Here is a 14392-nt window from a genome sequence, read left to right as displayed (position 1 = left end):
CAGAAGGACCAATTTTTACAGATGTGTGCTTCCAGGAGAGAGCCTCACCTTTGGAAAATGGAGGCATTCACTACAAGGTTTTCATTACCATTAATGGATTGAAAATTGTGGGAAGCACCAAGATTTTGCAGCAAGCTTCCATAGCAGGCAATGCTCAAATTCATAAAATTGTCTAAAAAAAATTTTTTTGTTGGAAACTTAATATTGTGGCATGTTGGCACAGCAAGTTAAAGCACCAGGGCACAGCTTCATGAAGTAACAGGACTTTGAGTGAATCTTCCTTCACTGAAGTATCAAATTTGCTGCATGACTGTGCAAAGCTATGAAATGCAAATCAGCTCTTCCCCACAAGCAGGAAAGGAAGAAAATGTTAGTTTAAGCCAAGCATCAGTTGAAGCCATAAGAGCTACCCAAAATCTAATAACCTAAATAACTATCTACAATTCATACCAAAATATACAATTACACAACACAGGAGGAGGCCATTCAGCCCACATTCCCTGTGCCAGGTCTTTCATTTAATCCCACTCTCCATAGATCAATTGTAAACTTTACATCTGAAATTGACAGAGGAATATGGAGTGAAGTTGCAGATCAACCATTTCTGTGAATGATAAAACAGGCACAAAGGCAAAGTGGCTTACTCCTGTTCCAAATATATGTTTTCTCTTTTTATTGATACATTTCTGCATCCATGTAAAAACACTTCGCTTTAATGAAGCTACACAGCTCAAAATGCTGTTAAATTCATGTTTCTCTTTGAAGAAGCCTGGGGTGTCAACCTTTACTCAGGGAACCTTGAAAGTTAGGAAGACATGAATTCAAGTCTAATTCCAGATACTTGAGCACAAAATCTAGGTCAACTTTTCAGTGCAGCATTGAGGGGTTGCTGCAGGTGTGCAAGGTTCTAAAGGAGATAGCTGAAGAAATAGTGGAGGCGTTAGTTATGATCTTTCAAAAGTCACTGGAGTCAGGGAAAGTCCCAGAGGATTGGAAAATCGCTGTTGTAACCCCACTGTTCAAGAAGGGAACAAGAAAAAAGATGGAAAATTATAGGCCAATTAGCCTAACCTCAGTTGTTGGCAAAATTCTAGAATCCATCGTTAAGGATGAGATTTCGAAATTCTTGGAAGTGCAGGGTCGGATTAAGACAAGTCAGCATGGATTTAGTAAGGGGAGGTCGTGCCTGACAAACCTGTTAGAGTTCTTTGAAGAGATAACAAATAGGTTAGACCAAGGAGAGCCAATGGATGTTATCTATCTTGACTTCCAAAAGGCCTTTGACAAGGTGCCTCACGGGAGACTGCTGAGTAAAATAAGGGCCCATGGTATTCGAGGCAAGGTACTAACATGGATTGACGATTGGCTGTCAGACAGAAGGCAGAGAGTTGGGATAAAAGGTTCTTTCTCAGAATGGCAACCGGTGACAAGTGGTGTCCCGCAGGGTTCAGTGTTGGGGCCACAGCTGTTCTCTTTATATATTAACGATCTAGATGACGGGACTGGGAGCATTCTGGCCAAGTTTGCCGATGATACAAAGATAGGTGGAGGGGCAGGTAGTATTGAGGAGGTGGGGAGGCTGCAGAAAGATTTAGACAGTTTAGGAGAGTGGTCCAAGAAGTGGCTGATGAAATTCAACGTGGGCAAGTGCGAGGTCGTACACTTTGGAAAAAAGAATAGAGGCATGGACTATTTTCTAAACGGTGACAAAATTCATAATGCTAAAGTGCAAAGGGACTTGGGAGTCCTAGTCTAGGATTCTCTAAAGGTAAACTTGCAGGTTGAGTCCGTAATTAAGAAAGCAAATGTAATGTTGTCATTTATCTCAAGAGGCTTGGAATACAAAAGCAGGGATGTACTTCTGAGGCTTTATAAAGCACTGGTTAGGCCCCATTTGGAGTACTGTGAGCAATTTTGGGCCCCACACCTCAGGAAGGACATACTGGCACTGGAGCGGGTCCAGCGGAGATTCACACGGATGATCCCAGGAATGGTAGGCCTGACATACGATGAACGTCTGAGGATCGTGGGATTATATTCATTGGAGTTTAGGAGGTTGAGGGGAGATCTGATAGAAACTTACAAGATAATGAACGGCTTAGATAGGATGGACGTAGGGAAGTTGTTTCCATTAACAGGGGAGACTAGGACGCGGGGGCACAGCCTTAGAATAAAAGGGAGTCACTTTAGAACAGAGATGAGGAGAAATTTCTTCAGCCAGAGAGTGGTGGGTCTGTGGAATTCATTGCCACAGAGGGCTGTGGAGGCCGAGACGTTGAGCGTCTTCAAGACAGAAATTGATAAATTCTTGATTTCTCGAGGAATTAAGGGCTATGGGGAGAGAGCGGGTAAATGGAGTTGAAATCAACCATGATTGAATGGTGGAGTGGACTCGATGGGCCGAATGGCCTTACTTCCGCTCCTATGTCTTATGGTCTTAAGGTGCCATATTTCAGACAAGAGGTTAAATCAAGGCTCCATTGACTATCAGACGAATCCAAAAGATCTGACGTGCAACCAAGTTCTCCCTGGTGCCCCAGCTAATACTCATCCCTTAACCAACATCATTCAGGTAGTTAAATTGATCATTGATATCATGAACTGCAACTCAGCCATTTTAGTTTTCACATTTCCTGTTCAACTCAAAAACACAATGAACTATAACTACTAATATAAAAGCAAACATATTGCAGATGCTGGTATCTGAAACAAAAAAATAAAATGCTGGAAAATCTCAGCAGGTCTGACAGCATCTGGGGGAGAGAATAGAAGCAACATTTCAAGTCTAGTGGGCTCTGACGAAGGGTAATCTAGACTTGAAATGTTGGCTCTATTCTCTCCCCACAGGTGCTGTCAGACATGCTGAGATTTTCCAGCATTTTCTGTTTTTGTTATAACTACTAATAATTAAAGTATCTCTATTTACGAAAGCAATATCAAACTTTTAATCTCCGTGTCAATTCATCATTTTGCAATGAGCTTTGGCCTCTCATTGAGATATAGGGCTGGGTTTTCAGAGTCAATAAGACTCCACAGGCCTTTAAAAATGATAGGCAGGACTTGGATGCAAATTTTTGCCAGGTGGGAAAAGAGGGTGGGTGAAAATCACACAGGAGGAAAACCCAAACTCAGCAGGACCATCTGACTTCATGTCGAGTTCAATCAGACCTCTTTTTGACTGTTTCAGCGGTCTTAACCCACAGTGTTAGAGTCACGAATTGATGGCCTTGGCATAAATGCTCTTATTTAACCGTCATAATCTGAATTTTTCCCCACCGCTTCAAACTGTAAAAAAAAGTCTGGTTGCGGCAACTAGTGAATACATATAAAAACCTCTGCTTTGATTGAAAGGCCAGCTGGTGCAACATCTGGTCCAGTAGTTTCAACAGTCATTTGTTGACATTTCCCCAAGAGCTATTCATTAAGAATGTTTGGTTGTGTTTCAAAAGCTAAAATTATCTCAGCAGGGGTTTTGGAGTTCACAGTTTGATTGACAGCTTAAAGAGGTGTTTAAAGGATTGGTTTATGAACATAAATTTGTTTGTTTTCATAAAAGATTAACACCTGAGATTTAAAGGCTTTGATGCTTCCATGAATGGGAATTTTTTTTTCATAGAAACATAGAAAAACTACAGCACAAAAACAGGCCCTTCGGCCCCACAAGTTGTGCCAAACATATTCCTACCTTTTAGGCCTACCTATAACCCTCCATCCTATTAAGTCCCATGTACTCATCCAGGAGTCTCTTAAAAGACCCTATTGAGTTTGCCTCCACCACCACAACGGCAGCCGATTCCACTCGCCCACCACCCTCTGTGTGAAAAACTTACCCCTAACATTTCCCCTGTACCTACCCCCCAGCACCTTAAACCTGTGTCCTCTCGTAGCAGCCATTGCCACCCTGGGAAAAAGCCTCTGAGAGTCCACCCGATCTATGCCTCTCAACATCTTATATACCTCTATTAGGTCTCCTCTCATCCTACGTTTCTCCAAGGAGAAAAGACTGAGCTCCCTCAGCCTATCCTCATAAGGCATGCCACTCAATCCAGGCAACATCCTTGTAAATCTCCTCTGCACCCTTTCAATCTTTTCCACATCCTTCCTGTAATGAGGCGACCAGAACTGAGCACAGTACTCCAAGTGGGGTCTGACGAGGGTCTTATATAGCTGCATCATTATCCCCGGACTCCTAAACTCAATCCCTCGATTGATAAAGGCCAGCACACCATACGCCTTCTTAACCACCTCCTCCACCTGCGGGGCCAATTTTAGAGTCCTATGGACCTGGACCCCAAGGTCCTCCTGATCCTCCACAGTACTAAGAGTCTTTCCCTTTATAGTGTACTCCTTCATCCCATTTGACCTGCCAAAATGGACCACTACGCATTTATCTGGGTTGAAGTCCATCTGCCACTTCTCCGCCCAGTCTTGCATCCTATCAATGTTCCTCTGTAACTTCTGACATCCCTCCAGACTATCTACAACCCCACCAACCTTCGTGTCGTCGGCAAACTTACCAACCCATCCCTCCACTTCCTCATCAGGTCATTTATGAAAATGACAAACAGCAAGGGTCCCAGAACAGATCCTTGGGGCACACCACTGGTGACCGACCTCCATTTAGAAAAAGACCCATCTATACCCACTCTCTGTCTCCTTTGGGCAAGCCAGTTCTGGATCCACAGGGCAGCAGCCCCTTGGATCCCATGCCCTCTCACTTTTTCTAGAAGCCTTGCATGGGGGACCTTATCGAACGCCTTGCTAAAATCCATATAAACCACATCTACCGCTTTCCCTTCGTCAATATGTTTAGTCACATTTTCAAAGAACTCCACCAGTTTCTTAAGGCATGATCTGCCTTTGACAAAGCCATGCTGAGTATTCTTGAGCAAACTAAACCTCTCTAAATGCTCGTAAATCTTGTCCCTCAGGATCTTCTCCATCAGCTTACCAACCACTGAGGTTAGACTCACCGGTCGGTAATTTCCTGGGCTATCCCTATTCCCCTTCTTGAAAATAGGAACCACATCCGCAATCCTCCAATCCTCCGGCACCTTTCCCATCTCCATCAACGATGCAAAGATCATCGCCAGAAGCTCTGCAATCTCCTCCCTCGCCTCCCACAGTAACCTGGGGTACATCCCATCTGGTCTTATCGATCTTGATGCCATTCAAAGATTCCAGCACAACCTCTTTCTTAAAGTCCAAATACTCATTAAGCACCTCTGCCATTTCTGCTGGTTCCGTACAGACTTTCCCACCTTCACCTTTTATAGGCCCTATGCCTTCACGTCTCATCCTTTTACTCTTCACATATTTATAGAACGCCTTAGGATTTTCCTTAATCCTACCTGCCAAGGCCTTCTCGTGACCCCTTCTGGCTCTCCTAATTTCCTTCTTTAGTCCCTTCCTACAAGCCGTATACTCATCTAGATTCCTATCTTCGCCAAGCTCTCTGAACATTTTGTATGCTTTCCTTTTCTTCTTGACTAGGTCCCGCACAGCTTTCGTGCACCACGGTTCCTTTAACCTACCAACTCCTCCCTGTCTGCTCGGAACGTTGTCCTGTAGAATCCTAGACAGACATTCCTTGAAAAACTGCCACCTCTCTTCAGTACATTTCCCCGAGAATACCTCCTTCCAATTTACTCCTCTAATTTGCTGCCTTATGTCTTCATATTTCCCCTTACTCCATATAAACGCTTTCCTAGCTTACCTGATCCTCTCTTTTTCCAATGCAGGCATAAAGGAGATAGAGTTATAATCGCTATCCCCAAGATGCTCTCCCACTGAGAGATCTGGCACCTGTCCAGCCTCATTGGTCAGTATCAGATCAAGTACAGCCTCTCCTCTTGTAGGCTTGTCTCCATGCTGTGTCAGGAAACCCTCCTGAACACACCTAATGAACTCCTCCCCATCCAATCCCCTTACCCAAGGGATATTCCAATCTATGTTTGGGAAATTAAAGTCTCCCATCACAACAACTCTGCTATTATTGCAACTCTCCAGGATCTGTTTCCCTATCTGCTCCTCCACCTCCCTGTTACTATTGGGCGGCCTATAGAAAACTCCCAGCAAAGTGATCGACCCCTTCCTACTCCGAACTTCCACCCACAGAGACTCTGTTGACAATCCCTCCACAGCATACACCTATCACATCTGTAGAGTGAGAGCTGTATTTGATTGTTAGAAGTTTTTTTTTATCCCTGCCTGCCTCCTAGGGTCTGCCCATAGTGGATACTGGGTGAGTTGGCATTAAATTGGCATGGAAGGCATTTGGGAGTGGTGAGAACGCGAGCTGGTATGGGGTATGAAAGGCCATGGAGGGTGGGTGGAGGCATGAGTTGACATAGGAGGTATTGGGGGGTTGGGATGTAAGGGGTTTGGGCTGTGACGCTTAGATTCTTCTAAAACAATTCAGACCAAGTCCCAGAGAATGAGGTGAGCCTCCAAAAAAGCCTACCTTGGCATTCACTTGCTCCCATGTCCTCTCAGCATCTGTTTCCAGGGTGGGCAGACTTCATCTTGCATCCACCCCTCAGAGTGATTTGAGGCACTTTTTAACCGAGGCATGCCCAGCGGGTTTGAAAATTCCCCGACTCAAGCTACCAGTCTCAGGCGCCAAAATCCAGCCCATTAGACTGCATTTAATGGAGGCGAGGGGGTTGCTATCGCTAGTGAAAGTGCATTAGAACAAATCTTCATGGAAACAGAGATAAAAACGTTATAGAGTAGTTTTAATGGGGAACTTTAATTACCCATATATACAGGGACAGTGGTCGTGTGAAAGATGGAGAGGAGCAAAAGTTCCTACATTGTATTCCAGAAAATGTTATACAGAAGTATGTGTCCAGTCCAACAAGACTGGCCCTGTTAGATCTGATTCTTGGAAATGAGGTGGGAAAAGTAGATCAAGTATCAGTGGGGAAATATTTAGGAGACAGTGATCATTATATTATAAGGTTCAGGATGATGATCGAAAAGGATAATAGGCAATCCAGAGTAAAAATATTTAACTGGGGGACAGCCGACTTCAATAGGGGCAAAACGGAGCTGGGCCAGTTAGACATGGAAAACTCTGCGGCTGAACAATGGATTACCTTGAAAATAGGAATGGTCAGGACACAGTAGAGGTATTCCCTTAAAAGGAAAAGGTAGGCAAACAAATTCAGAGCTCCCTGGGAAAAAGATGAGATAGAAATTAAGATAAGGAAGAAGAAGTGTGCTTATGACAGGTGTCGGGTAGAAAATACAGTTGAGAACCAAGAGGAATACAGAGGATTCAGAGGGGAGGTGAAAAAGCTCATTAGAGAAGCAGAGGGAGATGGAGAAAAAACAGCCAACCAACATAAACGGGAATCTCAATTCTATATGGCATATAAATAGTAAAATGGTGAAAGGAAGAGTTGGGCCGATTAGGGACCGTGCGGGGTATATATATATTGAGGCTGGGGGCATGGCTGAGGTATATGCAAGGCAACAAATTCTCATGTGAAACTATAATTCCTGTCTTTCAAATTTGAGTATATGAAAATATACAAGTCATAACATGGTTTACACTAATATACACAATCCCACTTCATTACTAGCACCATTTAGCAAGATGCTATCCAGGACATGGTGACAGATGGGTGAATGCTGTTCCTAGCAGGTTTCAAAATTGACAAGGAAGTACTCCATACCAGCTCGCGCTCTCACCCCTCCCAAGGACACTCATACCTTCCATGCCAATTTAATGCCAACTCACCCAGTATCCACTATGGGCAGACCCTTGGAGGCAGGCAGGGACAAAAAAAAAACTTCTTGTGACTGCTGGTATTGAAAGTTGACAAGGCACCAGAACCGAATGAGTGCACCCAAGGGTATTGAAGGAAGTGAGAATGGAAATTGCAGGGGTGCTGGCCATAATCTTCCAGTCTTCCCTAGACTCAGGGGAGGTGTCAGAGGACTGAAGAATTGCAAACGTTACACCCTTATTCAAAAAAGGTTTCAGGGATAGCCCCAGCAACTGCAGGCTAGTCAGTTTATCTGTAGTGGGCAAACCTCTAGAAACAATTAGATAAAGGCAAAACACTGCAGATGCTGGAATCGGAAACAAAAACAAAAAATGCTGGAAAATCTCAGCAGATCTGACAGCATCTGTGGAGAGAGAATAGAGCCAACATTTCAAGTCTGGATGACCCTTCGTCAGAGCTCAGATGCTGTCGGACCTGATGAGTTTCTACAGCATTTACTGTTTTTGTTTGAGAAACAATTATTTAGGATAGAATTAGTAATCACATGGAAAAATGTTGGTTTATGAGGAGCAGCCAGCATGGATTTCTAAATGGGACATTGTGTTCAACTAACTCACTGGAGTTTTGAGGTAACAGAAAGGGTCGATGAGGGTAATGCTGTTGATACGGTGTATTTAGATTTCCAGAAGGTATTTGATGCAGTGCCACACAATAACCCTGAAAAAGTTATAGCTCATGGAATAAAAGAGACGGTAGCAACTTGGATACAAGTATTGGCTGCAATGGTCAATGGATATTTCATGGCCTGGGGAAAGGTTTAGAGTGGTGTTCCCCAAGGGTCGGTTTGCTTTTCTTGATACACATTAACAAGCTACATCTTGATGTGCAGGAGACAATTTCAAAGGTTGTGGATGACACAAAACCTGGAAGTATTGTAAACTGTGAAGAGGACAATGTAAAACTTGAAAAGGACATAAACGAGTTGGTGGAGTGGGCAGATAGGTGACAGATGAAGTTCAATGTGAAGAAGTGTGAGCTGATGCATTTTGATAGGAAGAACATGGAAAGACAAAATAAAATAAGGGATAAAATTCTTAAGGGGGTGCAAGAGCAGAGGGACCTGGGTGTTTACGTGCATAGATCATTGAAAGTGGCAGGGCATGTGGAGAGAGCAGTTAATAAAGCATATAGTATTCTGGGTTTTATTAATGGGGTACATGGTACAAGAGTAAGGTAGTTATGCTGAACTTATACAAGACATTATATTTATTCCATCTGATATCTAATTAGTGTACAGTTCTGGGTGCCACACTATAGGATGTGAATGCACCGGAGAGAGTGCAAAAGGGGATTACAAGAACGGTTCCAGGGATGAGAAAATTCAGTTATGAAGATAGATTGGAGAGGTTGGAACTGTTTTCCTTGAAGAAAAGGCAGCTGAGAGGAGATTTGATAGAGGTGTTCAAAACTATGGCTGGATAGGGTCTGTTCCCGCTCATAAAAGGATCAAGAACAAAAGGGCACAGATTTAAAGTGATTTGCAAAAGAAGCAAATGCAATGCGAGAAAAACTTTTTCACGTGAGTGGTTTGGATCTGGAAAGCACTGTTTGGAAGTGTGGCGGAGGCAGGTTCAATCACGGCAGTCAAAAGGGTATTGAATAGAAACAACGTGCAGGGTTATTGTATTAAGCTATGATCTTTGTTTGAAGATCCACTGCTGAAACGATGGACCAAATGGCCTCCTTCTACGCTGTAACAATTCTGGTTGGAGAATGGGAGCCCCACGTCAACCCTCTTAGAGAAGGCTCACCAAATTAAGTCCCATTCAGGCACTGAACTGGGACAGGAGCAGGCCTTGTTTGGATTTCTTAACCTCAGGAACAGAGGTCCTCTCTGCTGAAAGCTTACTGAACAGCAGTGCCACTAGGGAAGCAATAGCTACCATCAGTACGACACTCTCCCACGGTCCAAACCATTGCAGATACCAGGTTACAGAGAAGTGGTAGGGCTGGGAGGAGGTGGCAACAAGAGCAGGAGCCCTAACAGTGGGCACCCTGCACCCACTTCGATGGCCGGCCCCTCAATCAGGCACTACGTGCCTTTGAATTACCAACTCTCCATGCCCCCACCTCCTCTGGGAACTCCCAAGCAGCCCCACACAAGTTTTCTTGTCACACTATGTCATTGCAAGGCCTCCAGCCGCCATTGGTATGGCCAGCAGCAGTGTAATGAGGCCCTTAAGTGGGCCTTCCAACCATGGACTTAACCTGGATGGAGGCAGAAACAGGGTCCCCATCAGCCACTCTCCTACCTGATTAGATGCCCCAAAGCCACCAAACTCATCGTTCGGGGTGACACGGTGGCACAGTGGTTAGCACTGCTGCCTCACAGCACTAGGAACCCGAGTTTGAGTCACTATATGTGTGGAATTTGCCAGTTTTCCCCGTGTCTGCACGGGTTTCCTCGGGGTGCTCCTATTTCCTCCCAGTCTGAAAGGCGTGCTGGTTAGGTGCATTGACCATGCTAAATTCTCCCTCAGTGTACCTGAACACGCGCCGGTGTGTGGCGACTCGGGGGATTTTCACAGTAACTTCATTGCAGTGTTAATGTTAGCCTACTTGAGAGTAATAAATAAACTTTAACTTTATGATGAGGATATTAAATTCCACCCCTTGTTTCTTCCTCAAAGTTCCTAAATTTCACTCAAAATATATTGTAAAATAGTTTTGACCTTGGACCTACATGTACATTTGTTAAGTCGGTTGTTATTGCAAAGCACATTTTGTATCAGGAGTGAGGAATCGCATTAGATTGATATTTAAAACTGTACTGAATTTCAACAACCACATCTTTGTGAAATATACAACCATAAGACCATGCATCCTTTAGATAGTACATACACAATGTACTGGCGATAGAGGAGATGGACATTTAATGGGTGAATGGGGTTCTGATAAAGCTACTGAATGTTCTTGCAGCTGCATCCACCAAGTTTGTTGCAAGTATTCCAGCACATTTCTAAATTGAGCCTGAAAGGTAGTGGAAAAGTTTTGCGGAGTTAGACATTGACATTCAGTCTCTGAACTATTCCAGGGACCATGGTATTTATATGGCTGCTTCAGTTGATCAGCTGGTCAATGATGAACCCCAGGTTGTTGATGGTGAGGAATTTGTAATGTCATTGTGTATTATTGTATATATTACTTGTGGACAAGATCTGTTTCATTCTTGCACAGAATCACAGTCACCTATTACTCCAGTGCTTGCTGATTCACACTGGCTCTCAGTTTGGCAAGGCCTCATTTTTGAAATCCTCATAATTCGTTTCAAATCTTTCCATGGCTGTGTCCTATGTTACCTCTGTAACCACCTCCAGCTCGACAACCCGCCAAGATTTCTGCACTCTAATTCTGGCCATTTATTCATTCCTGATTTTAATTGTTCTGCTTTCTGCTGCCTAAGCACTAAGCTCTGGAATTTCTTCTCTAAATCTTTCTACCGCTCGCTCTTCTTTTATGGTGCTTTTTGAAACCTGTTTGATCAAGACTTTGCTCACCTGTCATACTAAGTCCTTGCATGCCGCGATGACAAATTTTGTTAAAAATGCTCTTGTAAAATAACTTGGGGAGTTTTACTGTGTTAAATGCTTTATAAATGTAAGTTGTTGCTGAAACATTCATATTAAGTACAATATCAATTGCATGACCAGTAATATAACAATATGAACAAAAGGAATTATCTAAATATCATTAGAAGTTCTACGGTTAAAGGGAAAAGTCCACCCTCCACCGTGTATTAACTAGAAATGTGCAATAATTCCAGCCTTACCACAAATATTCTTTTAAAAACTATTATATCCAGATAGGTAAAGACCATTTATCTCTGGTAATAGTGTTAACAACTTGCAGTTGTCACTGAGTGAGGATAGTGGTGAGGAAAAGAAAATTGCAAAAGGGTGATGGGATGCTCTCTTACAGCAAATTAAACAAGTACTTAAAGCAAGAAAAATAAAAGATTAAGTATATGATGCAGTGGAATTAGTTTACAATTGGTTGATCAAAGACCCAGCATAAACACAATGGGCTGAATGGCCACTATTTACTGTAAACATCCATAAGGTGAGTATAACTGTAGCAACATTCAAGCAGCTTGACATCATCCACTTGGTCAGCACCCCATTCATTAGTTAAATATCCATTCCCTCCTTTACCAGTGCACTATGTGTATATAGTATTTAAAGGATACACAGCATGAAGTCATTAACTTTTCTCTCAAATGCGCAACCTTAACCACCTAGAAGGGCAGCAAGTACATGGTAACACCATCACCCTCAAGTCACACACCATCTCCACTTGAACATATATTGCTGCCATTCATAGTCACTTGGGCAAATTCCTCAAGCTCACTAACAGCATTGCAGGTTTACTTTCACCAGAATTGTCGCAGTTCAAGAAGGCCTTCCACCACTACATTAAGGGCCACCAGGAATGGGCAATGGATGCATGCTTTGCCAACAACGCCCATAAACCGATATGGATGGAATAAATCGATGGAATAAAAAGAAAACTGATTTTTTACAACAGCAGATGAGAAGATCCTGCAGCAGTCTATGCATGATAATGTTGTTAAAAAGTAAAAAAACGGATCAATAAGGATGTTAGAGATGTTAGTGTTTGGAGATGGCCTGGTGTTACATTCTGCTTACCAGTCTCAGCCGATAAATAAAATACTGATCTTGAAACCACTTTAGTCGTTGAACATTGCTCCAATGTCATGTCACGATAATTAAGGTTGTTCTTTTCAGATTCGACTGAGGGAAAACAATAGAGGTAAAAACGAAGGAGAACTGCACATTTCTAGAAGTGGGTGAATGATTAGTTCCTTACTTAGCTGTTCAATAGCCAATTCAAACAGAAGCTGGTCTGAATCTAACTTTTGGTAACACCTCAGGTCCAACATTTATGAATTAGCATTTATGCAATTGAAAGAAGATGGGAACTGACATTAATGAAGCTTTAACTGACATTAATGAAGAGATGCATCTGGAAATCATAAACCAGTAAGTTTATCATAATTGGCCTTGACTTTGCAGTCAGAATAATGGGGAAACAATCAGCCCTCGCCTTTATTATGGAATAAATTAGACAGCTACTGCTGGCATCCGTACACAAGAAATTAAATGCACAAGGTGCTGTTCAATTTGCACTGCTCCTCCACAAGCTTTGCTAAACTGATACTTCACCAGGAAACTAGACATTCAAATGCATGAAGTGTGTGTGAAGTTGCTTGCTCTTCTCCCCCCGCCCCCCAACCTCCAAACCATCCCAGCCCCCTGAATCTACAGGTACACTGTTCCTTGCTTTTTTCCTATAGTTTCAGGTTCTCTCTCACCTTTTGTAACCATGATTACTTTATTTGATCAATATAATTTTTCACTCTGAAATATATTTTGATCCTTGACTAAACTAAATGCTTCTTTTGTTTATCTATACTTTCAGGTGATAACAGTTTGCTGTCGCTCATCTCAATAACGTTAGCCTGAAAGTTAGAATCTTTGTGATGGTTTCTTCATATCAAACTTAACATTAAATTCAATCATACCTCAATCAGTGTCCAGCTCATTGTAAAATTAGTACAGCCTGCCCTGGGCTTACATATTTAGAAAGCTTTATTTGAAATGTTGACTTTTAAATCTAAATCCCTAATAAACAGCCGACTAGGCATAGATAATAGTGCATTAATCACCGCAAGGAATCTTTTTTAAAAAAAGGAAATGTTTAGGCATGTAAATTTTTGGACCTAATAAAATCTTCTATATTATTTTTCTATATATTTTCCATATTATTGATCCACATTTTCCATATTATTGATCCACATTTTTTATATTATTGATCCACAAACTGGCTACTACCAAACATATCCACTAGATGACAGCAGATGAAATCAGTGCTGGAATTCCAAAAGCATGAAATGTTCAGGTTAAGAGCCCTCCACGAGTCTAGATATTTGTGATTCCGTTCGTAAAAAGACCTCCGTTTTGTTTTGGTTCATAGAAACATAGAAAACTACAGCACAAAACAGGCCCTTTGGCCCCACAAGTTGTGCCGAACATATCCCTACCTTTTAGGCCTACCTATAACCCTCCACCCTATTAAGTCCCATGTACTCATCCAGGAGTCTCTTAAAAGGCCCTATTGAGTTTGCCTCCACCACCACTGACGGCAGCCGATTCCACTCGCCCACCACCCTGTGTGAAAAACTTCCCCCTAACATTTCCCCTGTACTACATACACCTCAGCACCTTAACCCTGTGTCCTCTCATAGCAGCCATTTCCACCCTGGGAAAAAGCCTCTGAGAGTCCACCCGATCTATGCCTCTCAACATCTTATACACCTCTATTAGGTCTCCTCTCATCCTTCGTCTCTCCAAGGAGAAAAGACTGTGCTCCCTCAGCCTATCCTCATAAGGCATGCCACTCAATCCAGGCAACATCCTTGTAAATCTCCTCTGCACCCTTTCAATCTTTTCCACATCCTTCCTGTAATGAGGCGAACAGAACTGAGCACAGTACTCCAAGTGGGGTCTGACGAGGGTCATATAAAGCTGCATCATTATCCCCGGACTCCTAAACTCAATCCCTCGATTGATAAAGGC

At 42.8% G+C, this 14392-nt stretch overlaps 1 protein-coding gene across 3 annotated transcripts in view; it reads right to left on the bottom strand.

Moving 5' to 3' along the window:
• dennd3a (DENN/MADD domain containing 3a) overlaps positions 1–14392 on the bottom strand; it is a 141911-nt gene that overhangs the window by 30192 nt on the left and 97327 nt on the right. For 2 of the 3 annotated variants that reach the window (XM_078215749.1, XM_078215751.1), the window contains one exon: positions 12443–12547. The exons of the other annotated variant lie outside the window; for it this stretch is intronic. In XM_078215749.1, coding sequence (XP_078071875.1) covers positions 12443–12547 — 105 coding nt within the window. The remainder of the gene's footprint in view (positions 1–12442; positions 12548–14392) is intronic. 3 annotated transcript variants of the gene reach the window in all.

The sequence above is a fragment of the Mustelus asterias genome, chromosome 7 (assembly GCF_964213995.1).
Source record: "Mustelus asterias chromosome 7, sMusAst1.hap1.1, whole genome shotgun sequence".
Taxonomy (NCBI): Eukaryota; Metazoa; Chordata; class Chondrichthyes; order Carcharhiniformes; family Triakidae; genus Mustelus; species Mustelus asterias.
Note: the sequence above shows the minus strand (reverse complement) of the source record. Positions and strands in the feature narration are given on the sequence as shown.